Genomic DNA, 25,751 nt, shown 5'->3' on the forward strand with positions numbered 1-25,751 from the left:
CTACCGATGCTACATACACGTACCCGAAACTAGTAAGCAATATGATTTCAACGAGACCATTTGCTTATAGAGATTGGTTCAAGGAGTCATATTTCACTTTGCCATGGGTCAAAGTATGAATCATACTCTTTAAAGCCTACAAAAATGATATCCCATAATAGAGCGAAGACGTGACAGTTCAACATACTAATGGAATACAAGAACTGGTTCGCCAATATTTCGATAAACAATAGACGTGATTATTTGTCGTTTGATAAAAATATACACATATAAAACGCATAATGTCAGTATTCTCTACGAAACGCGACTAGAGGTGCATAGGTGTAAACGATACATCTTTTGAAACTCCATTAGTGCATGCATTAGAATTTTCGACACATGAATTTTCGAATATATCCAAATTGATATCGCGCTAAGATATTGCTCAATATTCCGTTTCTGAATAATCTCTCGTACATCACGCCGAATTCGTTGGAATTAAGTTTATACACAGGAGTTCCAATTTGAGTAGAACACGACACTAGCCGGAATTTGCAGACAACTTCGGCATTTGTGCTTTTATTACACGAGTTTATTTGTATTCGGCGTCTTTGTGTACATTGATATAATCCTATGTCAAAGTTGATCAATGTTCTACACCAACCGTAATGCGTGTACAACATCCAACGCATAATCCTTGGGTGTTCATTCTAATTTCCTGCGTGTACAATCTTCAATGTCTAATTTAATAATTCCAGGCGCATTCAAAGTATACGACTTTCTGATTTTTTCATGTTCGATGAATACTCCGTTAATTCATAGTAACATGAAGATTTTTTGCGTGATTTCTAATGAAAAATAAATAGGTTTTGCTGCATGGTTATTACAGAAAATTCCATAGATAATATTTTATAAAGGGTAATCAATAGTTTTCAATTCATTTATGCAATTTATTTCCTTTTGACATTCTTTCTTCAAAAGGTCGGGAGTCAAATTTTCCAAGTTCTTTGTCTCTGCAGTTTTTCTTCTTTGGTAACATAAAATACAAGAGGAAAAAACTTAGAAAATCTGCTCCCAGAAATGCCCTACCAAATAGCCAGGTTGTCGACAAGAAGTAGAGTACTTGTAACCGTTGAGTAGTCAGCAACTTCCTATCGTAAAGCATGGAAGTTGTCCATCTTTATCTTTTTCAACTAGTACATAGATAATTCTAGCTATTCGACATTAGAAAATTTATGTTCAATTGATTCTGTTGATATTATCTCTGTGTACAGGAATAATGTCAACGGAATAAATTGCACAGAAATTTCAAATTCTATGGATTCACAACGGTCTTTAATTTGGGACTTTAGACTCTCATTGGGCAAGTGGGTAAGGTCATTCTTCTTAATGAAATAATGCAGTGTAAATCGCAGAAGACATGATTGCAAAATTCTCAGATATCTATACAAATAGTCCAGTCTTGGATAGAGGGAAAAAACCTACTCACTATAAGTGATTCCACTTCTGAATTCATCAAAATCATAGAAGAATGGCTGAGTGTAGCAGAAAGACAAGTAAAAATCGAGTGGCTCGAAACATAGACTGAGATATCAGTGATGTGCAAGTGTCTAACGTTAGAGAAATAGATAAATTCAAGCATAAAATTGAAGATAGAAAAATCAATTCAATGAAACTGAATATTGCGATTGGAATCGCATATTGTTGAGATGTATTTGAGAGGTCGCCTGGACTGGAGTGCATGGAGAGTGCAAATCTCAAAGTTGTTTGATCGAGAAGGATTATCACCATGAACTGACCAGACTACCGACAAACGAACCGCTTATCTACATTCCTCACGTGAATTTTATTCCAAATGTGATGAGAGGACGCCATTTTTATTTACTGAGAGTGGTGAATCGACCATAGCAGAAGTTCCGGCAATATGTTGCAAAGGATCATTTATATCAATTGACCGATAAGCAACGATCGACTGCTGAGAAAATTATTTCCAGCGACGGTTGGCGACATAACAACGTATTGTAGAGAGGAATCCAGCGGCTGAATATGAATCTGAAAGCTAATCATATTTCACCTCTCGTATTATCAAAAGAGTCATGCATGATTTAATTATTTCATTCATTCATTATACATTATTCATTATTTATTATTTTATTTTTACATGTATACCCTCTCGGGTTTTTACATTTCGTTCACCACTCCTTACAATACTAATAGCAAAGATAAGAAACAAAAATTAGGTTAGTCCTCCAGATTCCCCTCCCTTGCCATGCTGGCACTCACCACTATTTCGCATGAAGAGTCCAACCCCAAGGTTCCAAAGTTCACTGGTGCGTTGAAGAAGTCTAGACGAAGAAGAAGATACCCTACGATGAGTTGCCCCAGGTTGGCCTATTTCCGCCGATTCTCCAGGGTCTCCAGAAAGAAGAAGACAGAGGGGCATCCACAACCAACTCTACAACAGAAGCGAGCCCGAGCCCCCTCTCTACAGACCAGAGAGCTGTTACAGTGTAGACAGGGAATGCAACGGCCGTTACCCCTCCAGATAGCTGCTCCACATGAAGGAACCACCTCCACAATTTCGCGACATACTCGTCAGCTTGGTTACACCCAGCACCAAGCATTCATGATCAGCAACCTCCCGTTGTACTCAACTTATTACAGACCCCAATCCCTTTCGTCTCTCTCACCATGCAGTTCCTTCTAGACTACAGTCGCAGCGACACCTCCACGAGGCCGATCCCTTGATTCTCAGTATTTAACCTCTCTTCCATGTCCATCCGAGGTACTTGCCGCCAGTTTATTCACCCTCCTCACTCCCCTCGGCACAGTTCGTTGACGTCACCTAACTTCGACGCCCGTCCTTCACAAAATAGTTGAAAACCCCCCCAAATTTCACAATTCCACCCCCAATTCATCACTCCCTTCAAAGTTTTCCTCTTTAAGAATCCCCCCAATTACTTTTCCTTCAACTTTTCCCCAAAAATTTATGATTTGTCCCCCAAAAACTCAAGACGCAACCCCCCAGCGATCCAGCTCACGTGAGCGCCATCACCCGACCACATTATTTATTATTATTCATTATTTATTATTCTTCTTTCTAATTCCCAATGAAATCGTAATTATTGATGGTTCGCTCTTCCTCCATGATGAGGATTGTATTGATAACATCGTCTCTTGGCACGACGATTGTCAGATCTATTTTCAATTTCTTCATGGCTCGAAGATAATACAGGACCATGAAATTGAACTCCATCGCTATCATCTCTATCAAGCTCATGTCCTCCTAAATAGAATATGCCATTGAGAATTTTTTCCAAGATTTGTTATCGTAGGATTTATGGAAAGGGAGGTGGAACTGAAATATTGAAACTATAATGTGTGACGACACCGATCGTCAACAGGTAATTGATTTTTTGTTTGTAAAATTTGTTTATTTTCATTTTTTAATGAAAAACGAGATCTTCTAAGGCAAAATTGTTAAAAACTAGCCTCTAGGAGACTTCTCTCATCCATGAGAATCGGGAAAGGAAATACTCCAAACCTTTCCCAATTCTAATACCATTTGTCATCTTCGACGGTCATAACTCCACGACAACGGGTTGAGTCGAGAAGAAGAGGTCCTGAGAAAAATCTCTTGGGACCAAACAACATCCAGACCATCCGGTTCAGGCCATTGGAAAGGAGGATTAGACTATGGCGTCCCTCTACGAAGCCCGTGCTTTTCAAATGGGAGCAGATGTCTTCAACCGAGGATCCATTACCATCAACCACCGAGCAACTATGGTCCAGGGTATCTTGACGCGACGATCGACCGGAGGGAGAAGCTCCCCCTCGTCTGACGAGCAAAACCTACAGGAAGTCAGCAAGGGATACTCGAATGTAAATAATATTCCAACGCTGGGGATAATTCACGACATTTAATCTAAAATAATTTTAAAATATCGAGAATATTCATTTACATCTATTTAGAAGTTTTTAAGAAATAATTTTCATGTAAATTAGTGCGTACAATATTCTAGCGTTTAATACTTCTGTTAGAACTTCGATATTCAATCAAATTCCGTGTCTTATGAATTTGGGGGAGGTTCCTCCCCCAAAACAAGATCAAGCAGGCATACCGGTTGAACCGGCCCAAGCTTAAGTACAATCATCTCCTAGCCAGCGCGAGATGTAGTCGCAAAATTGTATTGTCTGCCACATTGGCATTTATTTTGTTTATTTTGAGTTAAATTTATTATTTTTTATTATGGAGATTGCTGTCTATCCTGGAGCAGGTGATTTCTCACAAATCGACAGGTGGGCAGAGCCGAATGGTTGTTAAATTTGAGTGAAATTGTAAAATTGTAGCCTTTGTCTTGGCTATTCTTGAGAAAGCGTCCAAGATGACGTCTGGTCTAATTTTTCATTATATTTTCGTGAGTTGAAGTTATTGTGATCAACTCCTCTGATTAATTCATTTACTTTTGTCATCTTCAAGTAAATTTTTGGTCAAGTTTCCGAATTAATTGTGTTTTGATGTGAAATGATTTTTGATGGATTATCGATGCATTGTTCTCGTAATTTTCTCATTTTTGTCGTTGAGGAGGTTCTAAAACCTCCAATCATAATTTTCTTGTAAATTTCTTCATATTTATCTTTTTTGGAATTATATTGCTGTTGATTTTTCATAAAATTGGTGTTCTCATTGTGTCGGTGTGGAAGGTAAAATTGCAGGCTGGGAGTATCGTCCTCCCTTCCCCTTGTAACAAGTAGAGTCTACTCTGATACCTGAGCTACCAGCCATTGTAATTCTGGTAAAATTGTTGAAAATTCTAAATCGAGAGGAGTCGATGCACTCTCGAAAAATAATCCATCGACTGGCGTCCAACATCTTTAAAATTTCAATTAAAAATAATTCTATTCTTCATTCTAAATTTTTTCCCGAACGTCACAAATGTATACAAATTTCCTATAGGATTTTGTTTTGTATTCTTATAAGGAATCCGATGAAGAATTCGGTTTTCTTATATCTTGAGATAATGTTTATTACGGCATATTGATATGTTTGTAGCGATTTGCGTTGAGTCAAGAAATATTTGTGTTGAGTTAAGAAATAATTACGTTGAATTATTGTTACGTCCCCGGAGTTAGCGACTTCAATGTGGTTATTCTTGGGGGCTGAATTCATTAGATGATTATAGTGCAAATTCGTGATCTGCTGACGTCTTCTACGATCCATCACCGCCATCATGTATTCAATTGAGTCTGAGAAAGATACAAATATGGTGAATAGCAAAAGGTACTGAATAATTGAAGAAAAAACTTATAACAATGTCAAATGAGAGATTTTGACCCTCTTGACCTTTTGTGACATTAAAGCCCCAAGGGTCCGGAGGGTCACAAAGGTCTCCTCCGTTACCCCTCCTTGTAACATCAAATAGACTTATGACAGTGTCAAATAAGGGATTTTGACCCTCTTGACCCTTTCTGACCCTTGACCCTTCGTAACAATTTTACTAAATACTAGAACTTTTGGAGACCAAACTAAGATGAGACCAAACTGACGATTTCAAATAGAATTGAAATTTAGAGAGAAAAAATTCCGATTCGCCCAGCCGGGATTCGAACCCGGGTCTCCCAGTTACGCGCCGGGCACTCTTACCGACTAAGCTACCGGGAACCACGGAAATTCTCACACCAAATTCAACTCAGCACGCCGCCTAACCACCTTTAGGCATTAAATAAATTCAAATAGAAACCGACTGTAATGGTTAGGTGGGTGAGGTGTTGCTCCGGCAGACATCCAAGCTAAGCAGCGTTGAGCTGGGTTAGTACTTGGATGGATGACCGCTTAGGAACACCTCGCTCGGACAAAAAAATTGCGGGCGGTAGGTACGGTGTAGCGGCCTAGTATCTCCATCTAGTCAGTGTGACAGATGGATATATTAGGGCACTGCACAATCGGCCGGCTGTGCGACTGGGGTTTTACATGGTTTCCCGTGCAGTCCTAGCTCGAATGGGGCACAGCTAAGAGTAAGACGGCCATGATACCGCAGATAACAATGAGAGGAAAAAGAAAGGAGGGGTGGCAGGCTAGAGGAGAGGTTTCAAATCGAGAATTACTTCGATAAAACCAATGAAATAGAAAAAATGAAAAAAAATAAAAATAAATTCAAATAGAATTGAAATTTAGAGAGAAAAAATTCTGATTCGCCCAGCCGGGATTCGAACCCGGGTCTCCCAGTTACGCGCCGGACACTCTTACCGACTAAGCTACCGCGAACCACGGAAATTCTCACTCCAAAGAATGATTTTCAATGATGTTCATTTATGGACGAGAGTCTCGATCAATTTTTCAGTGGAATATTTTCCGTGATTTCAGTCAGACATCTTAGATAACAGAATGCCGTAAGGTCAAATTAATATTGGAAAAGTTCGATGTTTTACGGGTCAAACGATTGAATGATCAACATTTTCAAGAGTCATCCGTCATTGACTTTTCAGACAATTGAACTTCAAGGGATTTGCTTGTTATGTTGCCTAACTCATGATTTTTCTGATCCTTCGTGCATTTTGCCTGTAAGATATCCAATTGGTTGTTCAAAGAATGAGAATCAAATAAAACCAAGTCTCGTTTTGTTTCGTCTCGAACGCAGCTTTATTATTGCTTGCGGATGAAAGCCTTGTAATCGGCCATTTTTACGATCTTCTAATTTTGCTTGAAAAGGATGTAGAATGTCATGAAACGTGAAGATGTTTTTAGAAAATGTGTGTATGTATGTCCGTATGTGTGTGCAGATTTTTCGGAAATTTTTTAGAAATCTCAACAAAAAGAAAAGTAAAGTTGCAGCTATAAATCTAAAATTTTGTCACATAATTGTTGTCATTTGGGAGCAGCTCTGGGCGTAGTTTCCGTCCAATCGCTCAAGTAGTTTTTGAGATACAGCAATTTCTCAAAAATCGTTTTTCCTCAATATCTCAAAAACTACGTGACTTAATTGAATTTTTTTGACGTCAAAGTGTTCCTTGTTATAATATCCATCAAATCAAGTCATAATATCCATACGAAACTAGGGACAGTTGGACGATAATTGGCATTTTTCATTTTTATTATAAAATTGATGTATAAACGGTAACCCTCGAAAAAATTGGGATAGGATATCAAAATTTGGTGAGATTGTAGCTTTTAGTAAAGTTGCAGCTATAAATCTAAAATTTTGTCACATAATTGCTGTCATTTGGGAGCAGCTCTGGGGGTGGTTTCCGCCCAATCGGTCAAGCAGTTTTTGAGATACAGCAATTTTTGAAAAATCGTTTTTCCTCAATATCTCAAAAACTACGTGACTTAATTGAATTTTTTTGACGTCAAAGTGTTCCTTGTTATAATATCTATCAAATCAAGTCATAATATCCGTATGAAACTAGGGACAGTTGGATATCATATGATAATTGGCATTTTTTATTTTTATGATAAAATTGATGTATACACGATAATCCTTGAAAAATTGGGATAGGATATGAAAATTTGGTGAGATTCTAGCTTTTATTATATTACAGGATAAGTTTATAAGTAGGCGAAACCGAGCAAGTGGTTTAGAAGATATTCAACTTTTTGTGAAAAACTCTTTTGCTCAATATCTCATAAAATACTGGTCCGATTTCAATTTATGTTTTCAAAATACTCGTCTTGCTGTCACATATCGAGATCAATTAAAATATGAATACTACCCGTTTTTTCATCTCATAGTGAATTTGACGTCCCGTAATCCGCGTGAAAGTTCGAATGAACCCCATAAAATTCTGGCAACTAATCAGTATTATCGGGTCTGTCTAACTTTTGTACAAAATTTTGGGGCGATCGATTCAGTACATCATGTCACAGAGCCATTTATCTAAAAATCGTTTTTTCTAAAAAAAAATGACACATCGTCACTCTATCGATGATTTTCGCGTCTGGATGATTAAAAAAAGTTATTCAACATTAAATTATACTCATTTTTATTTTATATCATATTGTTAAATATTAGTCGGTTTTATAATAAATGAATGTTTATTGCTTCCGAATGGAAGCTTTGTAATCGTCGATTTTTACCATCTCCTAATTTTGCTTGGAAGTGATATAGAATGTCATGAAACGTCAAGATATGATGTTTTTAGAAAATGTGTGTATGTATGTCAGTGTGCGTGGGCGGCTTTTTCGCAATTTTTTAATAAATCTTCACGAAAAAAAAGTAAAGTCGATGCTAAAAATCTGAAATTTTGTGAAATAATTGGCATTATNTGTCTGAATCAAGTCGAAAAATCGACTTGGATCAGACCGACTTCGGTTTGATTCATACTGATTTTTCGGTGTGATTCAGACCGATTTTTCGGTTTGATTCAAACCGATTTGTCGGTTTCATTGAGACCGAATTTTCGGTTTGATTCAGACCGAATTTTCGGTTTGATTCAAGCNAGCACATCTAGGCGAAATTTCAGCTCAATCGATCAAGTAGTTTTTGAGATACAGCAATTTCTCGAAAATTTTTTTGCTCAATATCTCAAAAAGTACGCGACTAAATTGAATTTTTTTTACGTCAAAATATTCCTTATGATAATATCTATCAAATCGAGTCATAATATTTATACCTAACCAAGGATATTTTGGTAATAATCGGCATTTTTCATTTTTGTCATAAAATCGGTGTAGACATGATAACGCTCGAAATAATTGAGATAGAAAGTTGAAATTTAGTATGATTGTAACTCTTATAGTACTACAGGCTGGTATTGTGGAGGGGTGAAATCGGACGAGTAGTTTAGGAGATATTTACCTTTTTTTCAAAATAGGTTTTGCTCAATATCTGCTAAACTACTGGTCGGATCGAAATTTTTTTTTTCAAAATACTCGTCTCGATGTCCATTACCGAGATCAATCAAAATATAAATACCCGCTCGTACAAAGTTTTCGAGATATTCGCCTGTATCTAATTTTTTCATCTCAGAGTTGATTTAACGTTCTACAAAGCACGTAAAAGGTGGAAATAGAATTCAAAATTTTGAGTAATAGTTAATACCATGGAATCACACTAGTGTATAAAATCAAAGTCTCCGATATGATATATACTGTTTTAATAGAAAAGATTTCACTTAAGAAAATGAATTTACTTGACTCTACATATACATTTCTCAGATACATGACGATTCAATGATTTGTGTTCATTCTTTATGGAACATAGAAATTTACTTACCTGCGGGCATGGGGATGGGGATTTTTGGGAACACATTTTTCAAGTTTTTTACTCTTGTATTTTATGATGCCCAAGAAGAGAAAATGCAGAGAAAGAGCTTGGAAAATTTGTGCCCCAAATTGCTGTAGAACGAATCACCCAAAAAAAGTCGGTCTGAATCAGACCGACAAAACGTTCTGAATCAAGTCGGACTGAATCATGCCGAGATAGTATATTGTGTCATTAGGACCGTAGACGGAGGTTTGCGATGAGTGCTGCTAACTCACACGAATCGCAAACCGACGTCACGGTCCGTATGACACATACTATTTTTTGTCATGAAGGCCCGTTGAAGGTGAGGGGGAGGGGAAGGGGAGGGGGCGCAGAAGCGGGGTCCAGGGGCCGCAGGCCCCGGTGGGGGGGTGGGGGGGGCGAAGCCCCCCCCACTGTAGAAAAACGAAATGACAAGTGAAGAGAAAATATTGAAGAAAAAGAGATGCAAAATCCTAAATTGAGATTCGAAAGAACGAATGCAAAAGTTGTAATTCACGGAGTCTGTCAAAAACATTCAAAAAACATCTAGATGAGAATGGAAATCTTCCTCCTCCTGAAATGGAAATTGCAACAAATTGAAAGAATAAAAAGAAGGATTAATCATTTTTCTAAATTTATTCTCATGAGAAAATCAACGTGTGAACATCTACAGTTTACAACTTTTCTTTTTCATCGTTCCTCTTCTTCTCACAACATACTCAAATTTTTCATCACATTTTAATAGAAATATATATATAATCTATTCAAAATAGATATATAACGAGAAAGTGAATATAATCTCTTTATTAAACTAATATTTTGACAATATAACCCTCAAGTTACGACTGACTCCCTAGCAACGGAATAACAACTCCTGATGTCATCGGCAATGACGGTGGCGCATCGTATTAGTGGTGAACGATCCGCCGAGTTTTCAAGCAAGTGACAGCGATAACCGCACACTTCATGTTGTATTCCTACGAAGGTTTTGTGGGTTGCCCATTTAGAAACTGTATGTTTTTATTGTCCTAGGGCTGCTAACTCGAGTTAACTATACCTGTGCTTCGTTTAACAGACCTGGTCTGTTAAACGCCATTTAGCTTCCCTCAAGACAGCTATAGTCGGCGCTACCTAACGGGCCTGAATGACGAAAATTGACTTGTTTCATGTCGAATTGACGGCATGAATCAAGTCGGACTCGGACAGATGCAAACCAGAATATCTGTCTGAATCAAGTCGAAAAATCGACTTGGATCAGACCGACTTCGGTTTGATTCATACTGATTTTTCGGTGTGATTCAGACCGATTTTTCGGTTTGATTCAAACCGATTTGTCGGTTTCATTGAGACCGAATTTTCGGTTTGATTCAGACCGAATTTTCGGTTTGATTCAAGCCGATTCTTCGGTTTGATGCAAATCGATTTGCTCCTAAATTCTCGATGTACATTGTCGATGAGGTCCCCTTGGGGAGTCTCATACAGGGGGGGAGGGGGGTGTACATCAAGAATTCAGTACACATTCAGATTTTGCAAAGAGGGAGAGGAGGGAAGGTTGTGAATTGAGAATTCACAACCAAAATAATTGAGTATATGATTTTTTCAAAAATATTTCCAAAACCAAGGTGAATAGCGAATTTTTACAAAAATTTTGGAGAGGGAGGGCGGGGGTGCATGGAAAATTGGCAACCAAAAAAATTGAGTTGGCGGGTTTTTCAAAAGATCTCCAAAACTAAGGGAGATAGCGAATTTTTACGAAAATTTTGGGGAGGGGGAGCATTGAAAATTTATAACCAAAAAGTTTGAGTTGGCGGATTTTTCAAAATATCTCTGAAACTAAGGAAGATAAGCAAATTTTTACGAAAATTTTGGGGTGGGGAGGGGAAGTGTATTGAAAATTGATAACCAAAAAAATTGAGTTGACGGGTTTTTCAAAAATACCTCCGAAATTAAGGGAGATAACGAATTTTTACGGAAAAAGGGGGGGTGGTTCTCAATTTTGTTTCAATTTGTCGAAGGTGAAAATTTTCAAAATTTTCAAAATTTTTGAAGTTTTGAAATTTTTGGAACTTTTGAAATTTTTGAAACTTTTGAAATTTTTGAAATTTTTAAAATTTTTGGAAATTTGAATAAATTGAAAAAAAAGATAACCCCCACTTTTTCAGTAAAAATGAGCAATCTTCCTTAGTTTCTTAGATATTTTAGAAAAACCCACCGATTCAATTTTTTTGGTTGTAAATTGTCAATACACATCCCCCCCCTTAGTTTCGAAGATATTTTTCAAATATCCCAACGATAACCCATCCTTTCATAAACTTTTCACAAACTTGTCACCCCTGCAGAACCGCCCTCTTTACAAGCACCCCCCCGGATATCACTACACCCCTTTTTAAAATTTTTGTGAAATTCCCTCTCAAAAATTAGAACAATTTTCTAGATTTTAGAAAATATTTTCTTCTGAAATTAAATATATTTTGGTTTAAAATGAATCTCAATTTTGATCATTAATTTTACACGATTTTTTTCTAAAACTTTTTTCCGAAGCTAATCCACTTTTTTCTGTGTGAATCACACCGAAAATTCGGTCTGAATCAAACCGAAAAATCGGTCTGAATCAAACCGAAAAATAGGTCTGAAGCAGACCGAAAAATCGACTTGAATCAGACCGAAAAATTGACCTGAATCAAACCGAAAAATCGATTAGAATCAAGTCGCTATCTATTACCTGGAACAGTCAGAATTTCGGCATGAATCACTCAAGTCGATTCTTGGGTTTGATTCAGACCGATTTTTCGGTTTGATTCAAACCGATGTCGGCATAACCCGTTTCTGCTTGAAATAAACCGATTTTCGACGTATATCAGACCCGGAATCCGGATTGGCGTAGTCCGAGTCAGTCGGTCTGAATCAAACCGATGTCGGCATAACCCGTTTCTGCTTGAAATAAACCGATTTTCGACGTATATCAGACCCGGAATCCGGATTGGCGTAGTCCGAGTCAGTCGGTCTGAATCAAACCGATGTCGGCATAACCCGTTTCTGCTTGAAATAAACCGATTTTCGACGTATATCAGACCCGGAATCCGGATTGGCGTAGTCCGAGTCAGTCGGTCTGAATCAAACCGATGTCGGCATAACCCGTTTCTGCTTGAAATAAACCGATTTTCGACGTATATCAGACCCGGAATCCGGATTGGCGTAGTCCGAGTCAGTCGGTCTGAATCAAACCGAAAATCGGTCAGAATCAAGCCGACGTCGACTTGAATCAGTACTTATTTTTTTTGGGTGATGTCAAGGTAATACTGTGCATAGATAAATCGAAATCTATTCATTTCTATTTATAAAATATTGTCTATGGAATTTTCTGTAATAACCACGCAGGAAAACCTATTTATTTTTCATTAGAAATCGCGCAAAACGTCTTCATGTTACTATGAATGAACGGAGTGTTCATCAAACATGAAAAATCAGAAAGTCGTATGCTTTGATTGCGCCTGGAATTATTAAATTAGAAATTGATGGTTGTATACGAAGGAAATTAGAATGAACACACAAGGATTATGCATTGGATGTTGTACAGACATTACGCTTGGTGTATAACATTGATCAACTTTGGCATACGATTATATTGTAACGTATATCTAGTTTATCCAATTGTTTCTCTCGTTGATAGATTGTACATAACGACGCCGAATACAAATAAACTCATGTAATAAAAGTACAAATGCCGAAGTTGCCTATAAATTCGGGCGAGTGTCGTGTTCTACTCAAATTGGAGCTCTTGTGTAGAAACTTAATTCCAACGAATTCGATGTGATGAACGAGAGACTACTCAGAAACGGAATATTGAGCAATATCTCAGCGCGATATCGATTTGGATATATTTGAAAATTCATGTGTCGAATATTCTCATGCATGTACTAATGGAGTTTCAAAAGATGTATAGTTAACATACATATATGGTTAATCGCGTCAATTGTGTATCGAAATATTGGCGAACCTGTTCTTCTATTCCACTAGTATGTTGAACTGTCACGTCTTCGCTGTATTATGGGATATCATTTTTGTTGGCTTTAGAGAGTATGATTCATACTCTGACCCATGGCATAGTGAAATATGGCTCCGTGAGCCAATCTCTATAAGCAAACGGTCTCATTGAGCTTATATTGCTTACTACCTTCGGATACGTGTATGCATGCAGCGATATCAGTAACTCTCCTTCCAAACGGAGTAGAAACTATGATTGATTCATTTCAACAGTATATATTATTGAACGGGTAATTATGTGATTTCACTTACCTGGTGTCAAGAATCATTCATTTGTTCACGGCCACATTTCAATAGTGAATATTACACATATACTCATATACTAGTGAATCATTTACTGAAAAAATAATCCCACGTTTTGTAAATTTCTTGTGCTGAAAGTGTAAAACTTCACATGCGTTATACTTTGCAGGTCTCACTTCCTACGCCAGCAAGTAATCAACTCCTTAGTCGTGGACGAAGTCTTTTATATATTTATGCATGTGTTTATGTGCAATCTGCGCGTGAGCATATCACTATTGTAAATTACAATGCGTGTATCACTCATGCGTGAATGCGATCGAGTACAAGTTACATCTGTGACTTTTCGTTTGTCGACTTGAAAAACCTTCACCTAGAAGGATACCCATTTTTTGGCCGCCGTTTGCAATTTTCAGATCTTCAACCGATCATACTTGGACGAATCTGACCCAACCAAAAACCCGTCAAATTTTTCGACTCGAGCAGTCTTACGTACACAACACATTAAGGATTCGAGTATAGAATATTTATTGCATTACATGAAATTTAATTCTCCTATGAATGGCATTCCAGGTGCAAGTATAGGTAGTAACGAATGATCACCATTGAAAGATGACTAATTTACAATGACAGTAGTCATAATCGTGTCAATATGAAAAAATTCAGCAGCAGCTTCCATGGAAAATCTAATTTTCCTGAGTTGCGAAAATCAAATAGTAGGTACATATGGAAAATATATTTCCGACGTGAAAAAGCTTTTGGTGAAGTTTCTACCAAAATTTAATAAATTCCGAAAACTGGACCAATTTTCCCAGACAACAATTCGTTAAACTAAAGTGTGTTTAAATTGATACTTCACGTGGCTCTTCATGGTCTCTTCGGAATTTATGATGGCACAACAAAAAACCCTGACCCTGAGGTCACCCGGAACTGTCAGCATTGGTTTATCGCTCACTAACACAACGAATGGATCTATAAGACATCCTCATGTGATCAATTTGCAGTTAGTATTCAGATTATCCGCTAATGCTCTTGAAGCTATCGATAAAACATGCAGATTGTGAACGTGGTGTTTGTGTTATTGGTCATAAGTTGTGCTCTTGACGTTCACGTATCAGGTGAACGATCTTCCCATTATTTTCTTAAATTTTCATCATGTTGTTTGCCTCCCAAACATTTGTTTTCGGCATGAGAATCTTCGAATTTTTTAACTAATAAAATTGAAAAATTACTCGTTTTTCGGAGATTAAATTGGTTAACAGGTGCGAGCCCTGGGCACTTCCTCATATTTTCGAACGATCTATGTATAATCTCGGACGATGATTCAGACAAAAACCCATCCGATAATAGATTAAATAATAACGATAATTAAGATAATAATCGGCCTTGCGGTCCAGGGTAAATCAATTCAATGAATTTAAACTATAAACTTGCCGACGATTCGACCCATATGCAGGTCTTCCTCAGCACATGTTTATTAACCGCAATGACCCAACAAAGATATTTACAAAAAAGGACAAATATAGAAACCTGTTATCAGCATGAAAAGCATTATAAAACAACATATCATTCTTAAAAATCAAGTGCGTTTTAAAGTAATTCATGATAGAAGTCACACAGAGAAAATTCCAAGTTTTATATCCTAAACCAACAGGAAAAAACTGTTAGAAGGCAATTTAGACAAACAAATCAGAGGAAAAAATTAAAGACAGCAAATCCATTGTTGATGAAAAGAATGAAAAAATGAACAAAAAACAAAACAACAACACATGACTCTTGTGAAATCCAAAAAACCCTTTCGGAATGACGATGGAAAATGACATACATCAACTCGTCATGATGGTAAAGACAAGAGTGAAGAGTCCATGTGTATGTGAATCCAAATATGTGAGCGAAATCTATTGGCCTGTTCCCATGAGATTCATGTAAATCAACCTCGCCTATCCACAAAATCCCCGGGAAAAAACCCAGACGACATAGAATAAATATCCAGAGACGTAGAGTATTTACCCTGGACCGCAAGGCCGATTATTGTCTTAATTATGTCTTCAATATGATCGAATAACACATATCTACCAAAGAATAATGATAATATTTTTCAAATTGAACAGCGAATTTCAGAACATTTTGGATTAAGCTATGGACACCCAACGATCAGGGTCTCAAATGGGAAGATAATTGTGACCGTAACTGTAGAGCAGTTTGCATCGAGCAATTCAATAATGGTGATTACAGTATTGGATCCGTTTGCAATAAAGATGGCTGGTGTGTTTGCAAGTAAGTCCATGACCTGTGGCTCTCGACATTGAAACATTTTCTCTAACGCTGACTATTTTCGTTGCAGGAAAAATGACAGCTTCCATGTAACCGCGACCGCGTTACTATCATCTGTTTGTCTTTGTTTGCTCTACAAATTCTACTATTGGTAGTCAACATCCGAAAGAATCTACCTCATTTAAAGTAGCTCTACCCCTACGGCTGGACTCGTTGAGTGCTTTTGAAAAAAAAAGATTCTAAAAATAATTTTATTGATGTTTAAATTATTAAAATAATTTATAAAGGACATAATCATAAGAATTATTTCATTATTAATTGTTTTCAATAAAAGCATGAATAAATAAATTTTCAATTGACTAGCTTGGAAAAATTAGTGGCAACACTGTAGCACAATGTGACGGGTGAGAGAGGTGAGAGAGGTCCCGCCAAGTGACAGCTGACCGAACCGTCGTTGCCACGTCTACTCCTGTTCACAGTCTCCCGTGATTCTGGTTAGAAATTGTTAATAATAAAAAAAACTAAAGGATACATCGTTATCTAACAGGTGCCAATATTCTTTATTCTTTTTTTCTCGTTTTTAGGAAAAAAAATTAGATTTTAATCTTTGTTTTAACCAGAGCTGTATCAAATTTTGCGTTTTTCACATAAGACCCTGTGTTAAATAATGAATTTTCAACATTTTCATTTATAAAAACTTGAACGACAATTAAATGAGAAAAAAACATACGATTCCGAATCACACAGAGTTTTTAGGCGATTTGTTGTAGTTTTTAAAAATCTTTGAATTGAAATAGCCTGGAGATTTATGGAACACGTTACATCTACGGTATAGAGTAGATGTTCCGTAGATGTGTGTAGATGTGCATTTTTGAGCCTAAAAAGCATGAAAATGATAGAAATAAAGTAGAATAATGATTGGGAAGTTAATTCTCAGAAGATTAGTGTCAGTTATCACTCATTAATTGAGTTTTTTAATGAATTTGAAGAAATTACTGCTAGTGTACTTAATGTCACTAGAACGTTGTGTGGGGGGGATTCCGCGAGATGGCGGCAGCGCCGAATTACCGGCGTGGTTCGGTCAAGGCAGCACAGTGTTGTCAGACCTACCATAATAATATACCATGTAGCATAATGAGGCCGGGTGGTAGCAGAATTATACCATAATTTTCGAGTCATGCTCTTTTTATTAGACAATTCTTGTTTTACTGTTTTTTTTACAGTTTTTGTGTATACTTTTGTCAGTCAGGATCTGGTTCATCGGGGAATCTTTCGTCTACAACTGAAAATTAAAATCAAGATATCAATATTACCTAATTTTTATATCCCTCGCTTGAGAGTTATTCGAATTACCACACACATTCTAATTGATCTTGGAAACCTGAATCGTGGAGTTCTCTAATTGGTTGCCAAGGTCCATTTTCATCATCATCCGAAAAGTCCATCTCGTCTATATCATCCTCTTCATTCGATGTTTCATCTGGGTTAGTAACTTCAGCATTCGAATGATTTTCAGGATCATCGTCTTCAGATTCATCGCTATCAAAGTTGACTTTGTTTATGTGCATCAAACTAATCTCACCAGCTATTGATTAAGTGAAGGGGGTTATAGGAAACTCGATTTTTTACTATTATAATATACGTGTAAAAACTTACTTATGGGATGAACAAAAACGAAATGCCCATCATCCGTTGTGACAATGTAGCCACACTCGTCCAACATAGGCTTATAATGGAAATTTTGGTTATCTATTCCAAGATGCTTTGTTTACGTTGATCATAATGATGCACAGTTTAAGTTATTCGTCGCTTATTCTGTTTGAATGTTTCCACTACCGCAGACTATCGAGTTCAGTGCATAGACATGAAACTAGAGGACTATTTTTGAATCGTCAGTAAAGTAGGTTATAAGCGGAATCATGCTTAGATAAAGTGATTTCCTACAATTTACAATTTTAACCAACGAGAGGCAATCTTCTAAAATGCAAGACCAATCACCGAGCACAAATTTAGGTTGGAACATTCGATCATCGTTATACATACGGAACTATTCCCTCGTCTACGGCGTCCGATTTGGAAATTAAGTGACTCGCATTACCGCCAAACTCGAATAAATTTTCATCATTCATCCCTCATCTCTCGCAAAATAATTATCCTCAGCAATCCCTAAGTAGGCATTTACCATGAATTATTGCATCATTCCGAAATTACAGGTTATTCTTGAACATTTTTTCTCCAGCATGACAAACTCAGAGGAAGATGAAATGGCTGACACTCCACCATCGAAGAATCCTCCAGCAAACAGAATTAAAACAATTCAGAAATTCCGAAGTGACTGATTACAGGATAATCGATTTAAGTATTGCCTCGCAAAAGATCCAAACGATGTGCACAAAGCAAAGTGTAAACTGTGCACTGCTGATATCTCGGTCTTATTGACGCATATAAGGCTTCTTCGAAGCATGCAGCCAAGGAGAATCCTATAGCATCCAAAACTCCAAAAATAATGAATTTTATGAAACCAGTGGACTGCAATTGAACCACAGAATTGGACACCGAGGTGACCAAAGCTGAGATCCAGTTGACAGGTTTTTTTGCTGCACACAACATTGCTCTCAGTTTAGTCGATAAATTGATTCTTACTTTAAAGAGTGTTTTTCATGACTCGCAAATTGCTGGGAAACTTGCTTTGAAAAGGACAAAAGCAACTGCAGTCATAACGAATGTGATAAATGAGGTTGAGAAGACTGAACCAGGAGAAAAATTGAAGTCAACAAAATTTAGTATTCTCACCGATAAGTCAACTGATATATCGAACACAAAATCGAGCTGCATTATAGTTCGTTACTATGACGAGTCAGAGAAGAAAATTGTGAGTAAATTTTGGGAGCTATCACAAGTTTTCAATAAAGATAAGTCTGTGGTGTGTGCAACTGCAGAACATTTGTATAATTTACTCATGGAGAGCCTCAAAACGCGAGGAATTCCAATGGAAAATATCATTGGTTTTGGATCTGATGGCTGCAACGTAATGATGGGGGAGCACAATTCGGTAGCAAGCAGACTCAAGCGAGATCTTCCATGGATTATTATCTTCAAATGTTTATGCCACTCACTGCATCTGGCTGCCAGTGCAGCATGTAAACACCTCCCTCGAACAATTGAAGATCTGGCTAGGAACGTGTACAATTTTTTTCATGCAAGCTCAAAAAGATTATCTGCTTTTACTCAATTCCAAGTTTTCACGGATTCGCCTGTTCATTCCCTACTCCATCCCTCACAAACCCGGTGGTTATCTTTATCAACAGTAGTGGAAAGAATGCTTGAGCAGTGGTCAGCACTACAGTTGTAGTTCACTGAGAAGAGATTTGAGGAGAAATTGGTAATCGCGGAGACTATTTATAATAATTTGCATGACCCATTCAATAAATTATATTTTTTATTTTTAAAATGAGTGCTGCAACTAATTTCCCGAGTGAATCAATATTTCCAGTCATCTAAAATGGTCATCACAGATGTCCATGATAAAATGACTGAGCTGTTAAAAGAACTTCTGTGCCCTTACATAAGAAGAAGTTATGTTGTTTCCAATGATTTGACGAAGATAAACCCCCAGGACTCTTCACAGATACTTCCAATTTCTCAGATGTATTTAGGTGTTCACGTGATCACTGAAATGACGAAAGATGTATTTAGAAAAAGTATAGAGACTTTCTGATTCAGGCATGCCTGGAGATTAAAAAGCGTTATGACTTTGGAAATTCTCTCCTAGACAGAATCCGGATCTTCAAAACTGACGCAGCCCTATCTCATCAGACAAGAGATTCTGTCCTCTCTCTATCCCCATTGATGTCTCTATCAAAAATCTGCCAAAGTTCTGATTATCAAGTAATCGATGATGAATGGCGTAAACTGCCTTCATACATCTTCAAAGAACACTTGAGTAAATTGGAAACTGATGCTTTTTGGGGGACGCTGCTAACTCTACAGAATAATTATGACGGAGGTGGATATTTATTCCGCAATTTGGCCAAATTCGTACTACATACATTATCCCTACCACACTCCAATGCTGACAGTGAACGCATTTTCACCAAAATTAATCTGATAAAGACCAAGACGAGAAATAAACTAATTGTCCGAACGGTTAATGGTCTTGTTTTATCCAGCTAGAGAGTGTTAGCTTCTGGAGGATGTTCTCAATTCAAACCATCAACTGAAATGTTGCTTAGGATGAAAAGTTCCACCTTGTATGGCCAGAAGAACAAACCAACCACTGAAAAATTATCTATTGAGTCTCAAGCTTCTACCTCTTGTTTCAGTACACCTCTCACTAACATTAATACAAATCTAGTTGACGGGCAAATTAGTGAGGATACTGACGGCGATATTACGTTTATTTAGTTGGTAGTCTAAGAATGTTGTTCAATTCCTAATACACATGCCAAATATGCAAACATATATTCAAGTTAAGTAATAAACAGCAGATTCTATACTCATCGTGTCAACATTGTTAAATTTCGTTCACTTTTTAGAGGGCTCTACTTCATCATCCTCTGATACCTTAATTCTACCGCAGCTACCAGAATTTTTTGGTGGGGATACCAGAATGTAGCCTCTCCAGTCTGGCAATATTGAGTCAACAGCACAGCAGCAGTCGCAGGCCAGCCGCCTGCCGAATGAGTCGACAGTGGGATAGTAACGGCCGCTTTTTTAATTAATTTTTCAATGATTAATCAAACAATTGATATTTCATGTGTCATTCTCAAAGAACGCAGGGGGGGAGGTCGACTTTTTGATTCTTTGATGAGGGTGCGAGGGGTGAGGGGCATTATTTTTCTGACCCTTAATCGCATTGTGGGAAGTCCAAGGTGGGGAAAGGTAATTTTTCCTGACCCTTCTGACCCTAAATCGGATAGCTGAGGGTGCGATGGGGTAATTTTTTTGACCCTTCTGACCCTTAATCGCATTGTGGAAAGTGGAAACGTGGGAGGAATTTTTATGGACCCTTCTGACCCTAAATTGAATAACAAAGAATCCGAGGGGGGGGGCTTTTTTTCTGACCCTTCAGACCCCAAATCGGATTGCGGTGTATCCAAGGGTGGAGGGGAATTTTTTCTGACCCATCTGACCCTAAATCGGATAGTTGAGGGTGCGATGAGAAGGGAGGAGGGATTTTTTTTTACCCTTCTGACCCTTAAGCGCATTGTGGGAAGTCCAAGGTGGGGGAATTCTTCTTGATTTTTCTGAACCAAAATCGAATTGCTAATCGTGCGAGGGGGGGGGGATTTTCCTGATTCTTCTGACCCTCAATCACATTGTGGTAAGTTCAAGGGGGGGGGGGTAATTTTTCCTGACCTTTCTGACCCTAAATCGGATATCTGAGGGTGCGATGGAGTAATTTTTTTTACCCTTCTGACCCTTAATCGCATTGTGGAAAGTCCAAGCGTGGGGGGAATATTTTGACTCTTCTGACCCTAAATTGAATAGCGAAGGTTCCCCGCGGGGAGGGGGCTTTTTTTCTGACCCATCTGACCCTAAATCTGATAGTTGAGGGTGCGATGACCTTAAATCGCATAGTTGAGGGTGCGATGGGGTAATTTTTTTGACCCTTCTGACCCTTAATCGCATTGTGGAAAGTCCAAGCGTGGGGGGAATTTTTTTTGACCCTTCTGACCCTAAATTGAATAGCGAAGGGTCCGAGCGGAGGGGAAGGAGGCTTTTTTCTGACCCATATGACCCTAAATCTGATAGTTGACGATGCGATGACCCTAAATCGGATAGCTGAGGGTACGATGGGGTAATTTTTTTGACCCTTCTAACGCTTAATCGCATTGTAGGAAGTTCAAGCGTGAGGGGAATTTTTTTTTGAACCTTCTGACCCTAAATTGAATAGCGAAGGTTCTACGCTTCGACTTTCCACAATGCAATTAAGGGTCAGAAGGGTCAAAAAAATTACTCCCTCGCACCCCCAGATATCCGATTTAGGGTCAGAGAGATCAGGAAAAATTACCCCCCACCCCCCTTGAACTGACGCAATGTGATTGAAAGCCAAAAGGATCAGGAAAATTCCCCTCTCCCTCGCACGAGTAGCAATTCGATTTTGGTTCAGAAAGATCAATAATATATTTCTAATCTAGGGAGGGAAAATAAAGGATCCTCAGCGGCCAGTGCAATTACCAGCCGAGCCGAAGGCGAGGTTGGTAAGCACGCGGCTGAGGGTCCTTTATTTTACTTCCCGTGGTTAGAACGCGATTTTCCGTCTCGGTGTAGGCGCAAAGTCAGAGTTCCAGGGAAATGCAACTTTGCATCCGCCGGGACGGAAAAACTGACTCCCGCCGGGAGTCAGGGAAATGCAACTTTGCGCCGGCCGAGACGGAAAAAAAATTCCCCCCCTACCTTGGACTTACCACAAGGTGATTAAGGGTCCGAAGGGTCAAAAAAAATTACCCCATCGCACCCTCAGATATCCGATTTAGGGTCAGAAAGGTCAGGAAAAATTCCCCCCCTCCCTCCCTTGAACTTACCACAATGTGATTAAGGGTCAGAAGAATCAGGAAAATTCCCCCCCCCCTCACATGATTAGCAATTCGATTTTGGGTCAGAAAGATCAAAAAAAATTCCCCCCACCTTGGACTTCCCGCAATGCGATTAAGGGTCAGAAGGGTCAAAAAAATTACCCCATCGCACCCACAGCTATCCGATTTAGGATCAGAAGGGTCAGGAAAAATTCCCCCCCCCCTTGGACTTACCACCATGTGATTGAGGGTCAGAAGGATCAGGAAAAATTCTCCCCCCCCCCTTTCGCACGATTAGCAATTCGATTCTGGGTCAGAAAGATCAAAAAAATTCCCCCCCCCTTGGACTTACCACCATGTGATTGAGGGTCAGAAGGATCAGGAAAAATTCTCCCCCCCCCCTTTCGCACGATTAGCAATTCGATTCTGGGTCAGAAAGATCAAAAAAATTCCCCCCCCCTTGGACTTACCACCATGTGATTGAGGGTCAGAAGGATCAGGAAAAATTCTCCCCCCCCCCTTTCGCACGATTAGCAATTCGATTCTGGGTCAGAAAGATCAAAAAAAATTCCCCCCACCTTCCTTCGCATTGTAGCCTTCCAACAATGCGATTAAGGGTCAGAAAAATATTTCCCCTCATCCCTCTCACCGTCATCAGAGAACCAAAAAGTCGACCCCCTCGAAGTGAATAAATAATGCCCCTGAAGAGGACCTCGCAGAGGGGGTTGAAATATCGGACCTAATCCAAATGGTTTTCTTATTTTTTTTACATCATTTGGATATAAAAAAATTCTTCTATAAATCTGACACCCTAGATTCTCAATGCTTTCCCGAGAAGCAAATTTTTTTGGATGCACAGCGAAAGGGAAAGTTTCAATTTTTAGGCTATCATCCTTAATTTTTCAGGGCTCTGATTTTTAACTCAACTTGTCGTAAAAATAAGGGATTTTCTCACTGAAATCTGGAACAAAATCGCTAAAATTAAAAAACGAAACGTCACTGCGTAGTAAAAAAAAAATTCGATGTTAACATCTCCAGCGTGAGGGGTCGAGTATTTCAGTGTTGAAATCAACTTTTTTGGAGTCCACACACAGAAAAACCTAAACGTAAATTACGTTCAAGAAGTCGTCTTTTACATTTTCGAAAGCGTATTTTACGCGTGAAGTCGAAGTGTAAATTACGCTCAAAATCGTCGTAAATTACAATTACATAGACATAATTTAAGATCCCGTATTCGGAAATTAAGCTCAAAGTTGCCGTAAATTACCATGATTTTTTCGTATTTTTGATAAACGTAATTTACGTTTTGATAAACGTAATTTATATTCTGATAAATGTAAAAAACGCTTTGTTTAGGCGTAATTTACGTTTTTATTTTGACCGCAAACTAGGCTTTTTCAATGCTTAAATTCTAATTTTCATTACGGAAAAAAAGCCACCAGACATCATATTGACGTTAAGCGTAAATTACTTTTTTCAAAACGTAATTTACGTTTAGGTTTTTCTTTGTGCAATTCACTCGCAGCTCTGAGTCCCATTTTGCTACGGAGTGGATGTTCATTTTTTACATCCAACTGTGTTAATTATCATGTTTATCTTGACATCATGGCGGTGCCAGATTTCATTCCATTCATTACTTAACTTCGGAATTAATGTAGTCCGTGCATCCATACCAAAACCAATGTGGATTTGTTTTCATTTCTTTTGGCGTAAAGTTAGAGTCGACATTCAATCAAAATTTTTTACTGTTTGAGTCTTCACCACAACATAATCTGTGCAATAAGAGGAAAAGCTGACAAATTCCAATGAAATTCTCTACCATTAGGTATTATAGGAAAGTTATTAAAAATCATAACTTTTTCTATGCTTTTCAGGATCATAATAAGAATTGAAAATGTTTCCCTGAAAACTGAAACTTTCCTTTCTATGCAAGCTTGCTCAAAGTTCAAAGTTTAACAATTGTTCAAATCTGTGTCAGTGGAAATATTCTGAACATGTAATAAATTTCAATTTTCAGATACGCGAATATTAGGTGTGTGAATATGACTCCGCCCTTTCCCAACAGATGTCGTTTTTAGTATTGCTTACGTGCACTAATAAATGGCAACACTTGTATTCGATAGTACTTTATGTCAGCTGTCAAACGCACTACGTGACATTTGGTTGAAGTGTATGCAACAAGTGTTTTTACCTCCGTGACAATGTCGGTTTTCGTTGTAAGTAAACATCATTTGCGGGAAGTGTTATTACACTATTATATTGCAAAGAAAAGTAGCGGAAACTCATCGTTTGCTTGTGGAGATTTACGGTGAGCATGCTCCATCTAATACAACTTGCAAGGAATGGTTTCGACGTTTTCAAAATAATGATTTTGGCACTAAGGACAGAGAACATGGAAAACCACCAAAAAAATGTGAAGATGCTGAATTGGAGGCATTATTGGCAGAGGATTCTTGCCAAACTCAATTAGAATTGGCTGCAGCATTAAATGTTGAACATCAACTGTTGCAAAGCGTTTAAAAGCAATGGGAATGGTTCAAAAAGTTTGTAACTGGGTTCCATATGAATTGAAAGAAAGAGACATGGAACGTCGAATAACAATTTGTGAAATGCTACTTCAAAGACAGCAAAGAAAAGGATTTTTGCATCAAATAGGCACAGGAGATGAACAATGGATATATTATGAGAATCCTAAACGCCAAAAAGCATATGTGAAGCCAGGTGAACCCGGCCCATCCCAGCCAAAAAGAAATATTCACAGTGCCAAGGTTATGCTCTGCATTTCGTGGGATCAGAGAGGGGTTGTATATTATGAATTACTCGAACCCTCTCAAACTATTAATGTAGAAGTTTATCGACGACAACTAATGCGTTTAAAGCGAGCCATAGAAGAAAAACCACCAGAATGTGTGAATAGGCACAGTAAATTAATTCTTCCACATGACAATGCCAAACCGCATACCGCCCAAGTTGTGAAAAGATATTTAGATGGACAGGACTGGGAAGTGCTATTCCACCCGCCATATTCGCCAGACATAGCTTCTTCGGATTACCACTTATTCTGAACACTGCAGTCAGATCTTACGGGACAACGATTCACTTCATACGTAAGTATCAAAATTTGGCTTGATAATTGGATCAGTTCAAAAGATCAGGATTTGTTCAGGCAACAAATACGTAAATTACCTGAAAGATGGGTGAAGGTTGTAGCTACAGATGGAGCATACTTTAAATAAACTTTTCTTTAATTTTCTAAACAAGCAAATGTGTTTTATTTGAACAAAAAAGGGCGGAGTCATATTCACACACCAATAATTAAGATTTTTATTTCATTAATCCATTATAAAAGGGGAAATACATTCGTCACACAGAAAAACTTAAATGTAAATTACGTTTTGCTAAGCGTAATTTTTAGTTTGCTGAACGTAAATTACGTTTAACATCAATATAATCCCTGGTGGTTTTTTTCTGC

The 25,751-nt window shown here is 38.0% G+C and overlaps 3 protein-coding genes across 4 annotated transcripts in view; 1 reads left to right on the plus strand and 2 right to left on the minus strand.

Annotated features, from left to right (window-relative positions):
* LOC107044193 overlaps positions 1 to 25,751 on the minus strand; it is a 345,751-nt gene that overhangs the window by 295,789 nt on the left and 24,211 nt on the right. The window lies entirely within an intron of this gene.
* LOC107044198 lies at positions 14,507 to 16,053 on the plus strand. The gene is made up of 3 exons (XM_015265998.1): positions 14,507 to 14,605; positions 15,599 to 15,764; positions 15,832 to 16,053. The coding sequence occupies exons 1-3, from the start codon at positions 14,539 to 14,541 to the stop codon at positions 15,914 to 15,916; spliced, it is 318 nt and encodes a 105-aa protein (XP_015121484.1). The 5' UTR covers positions 14,507 to 14,538; the 3' UTR covers positions 15,917 to 16,053.
* Positions 16,968 to 17,603, minus strand: LOC107044197. The gene is made up of 3 exons (XM_015265997.1): positions 17,418 to 17,603; positions 17,122 to 17,346; positions 16,968 to 17,043 (listed from the first exon to the last, which is right to left on the minus strand). Exons 1-3 carry the CDS (start codon positions 17,482 to 17,484, stop codon positions 17,003 to 17,005), a joined length of 333 nt encoding a protein of 110 aa, XP_015121483.1. The 5' UTR covers positions 17,485 to 17,603; the 3' UTR covers positions 16,968 to 17,002.

The sequence above is a fragment of the Diachasma alloeum genome, unplaced genomic scaffold, assembly GCF_001412515.2.
Source record: "Diachasma alloeum isolate Michigan unplaced genomic scaffold, Dall2.0 Dall_scaffold_00684, whole genome shotgun sequence".
Classification (NCBI taxonomy): Eukaryota; Metazoa; Arthropoda; class Insecta; order Hymenoptera; family Braconidae; genus Diachasma; species Diachasma alloeum.

Coding starts and splice junctions, on each gene's coding strand:
- LOC107044197 (XM_015265997.1), bottom strand. CDS start 17,484: ATGTTGGACGAGTGTGGCTACATTGTCACAACGGATGATGGGCATTTC. Junction 17,347..17,417: donor CGTTTTTGTTCATCCCATAA/GTAAGTTTTTAC, acceptor CTTAATCAATAG/CTGGTGAGATTAGTTTGATG. Junction 17,044..17,121: donor TTTCCAAGATCAATTAGAAT/GTGTGTGGTAAT, acceptor TTTAATTTTCAG/TTGTAGACGAAAGATTCCCC.
- LOC107044198 (XM_015265998.1), top strand. CDS start 14,539: ATGCAGATTGTGAACGTGGTGTTTGTGTTATTGGTCATAAGTTGTGCT. Junction 14,606..15,598: donor TCTTGACGTTCACGTATCAG/GTGAACGATCTT, acceptor CAAATTGAACAG/CGAATTTCAGAACATTTTGG. Junction 15,765..15,831: donor GATGGCTGGTGTGTTTGCAA/GTAAGTCCATGA, acceptor TTTTCGTTGCAG/GAAAAATGACAGCTTCCATG.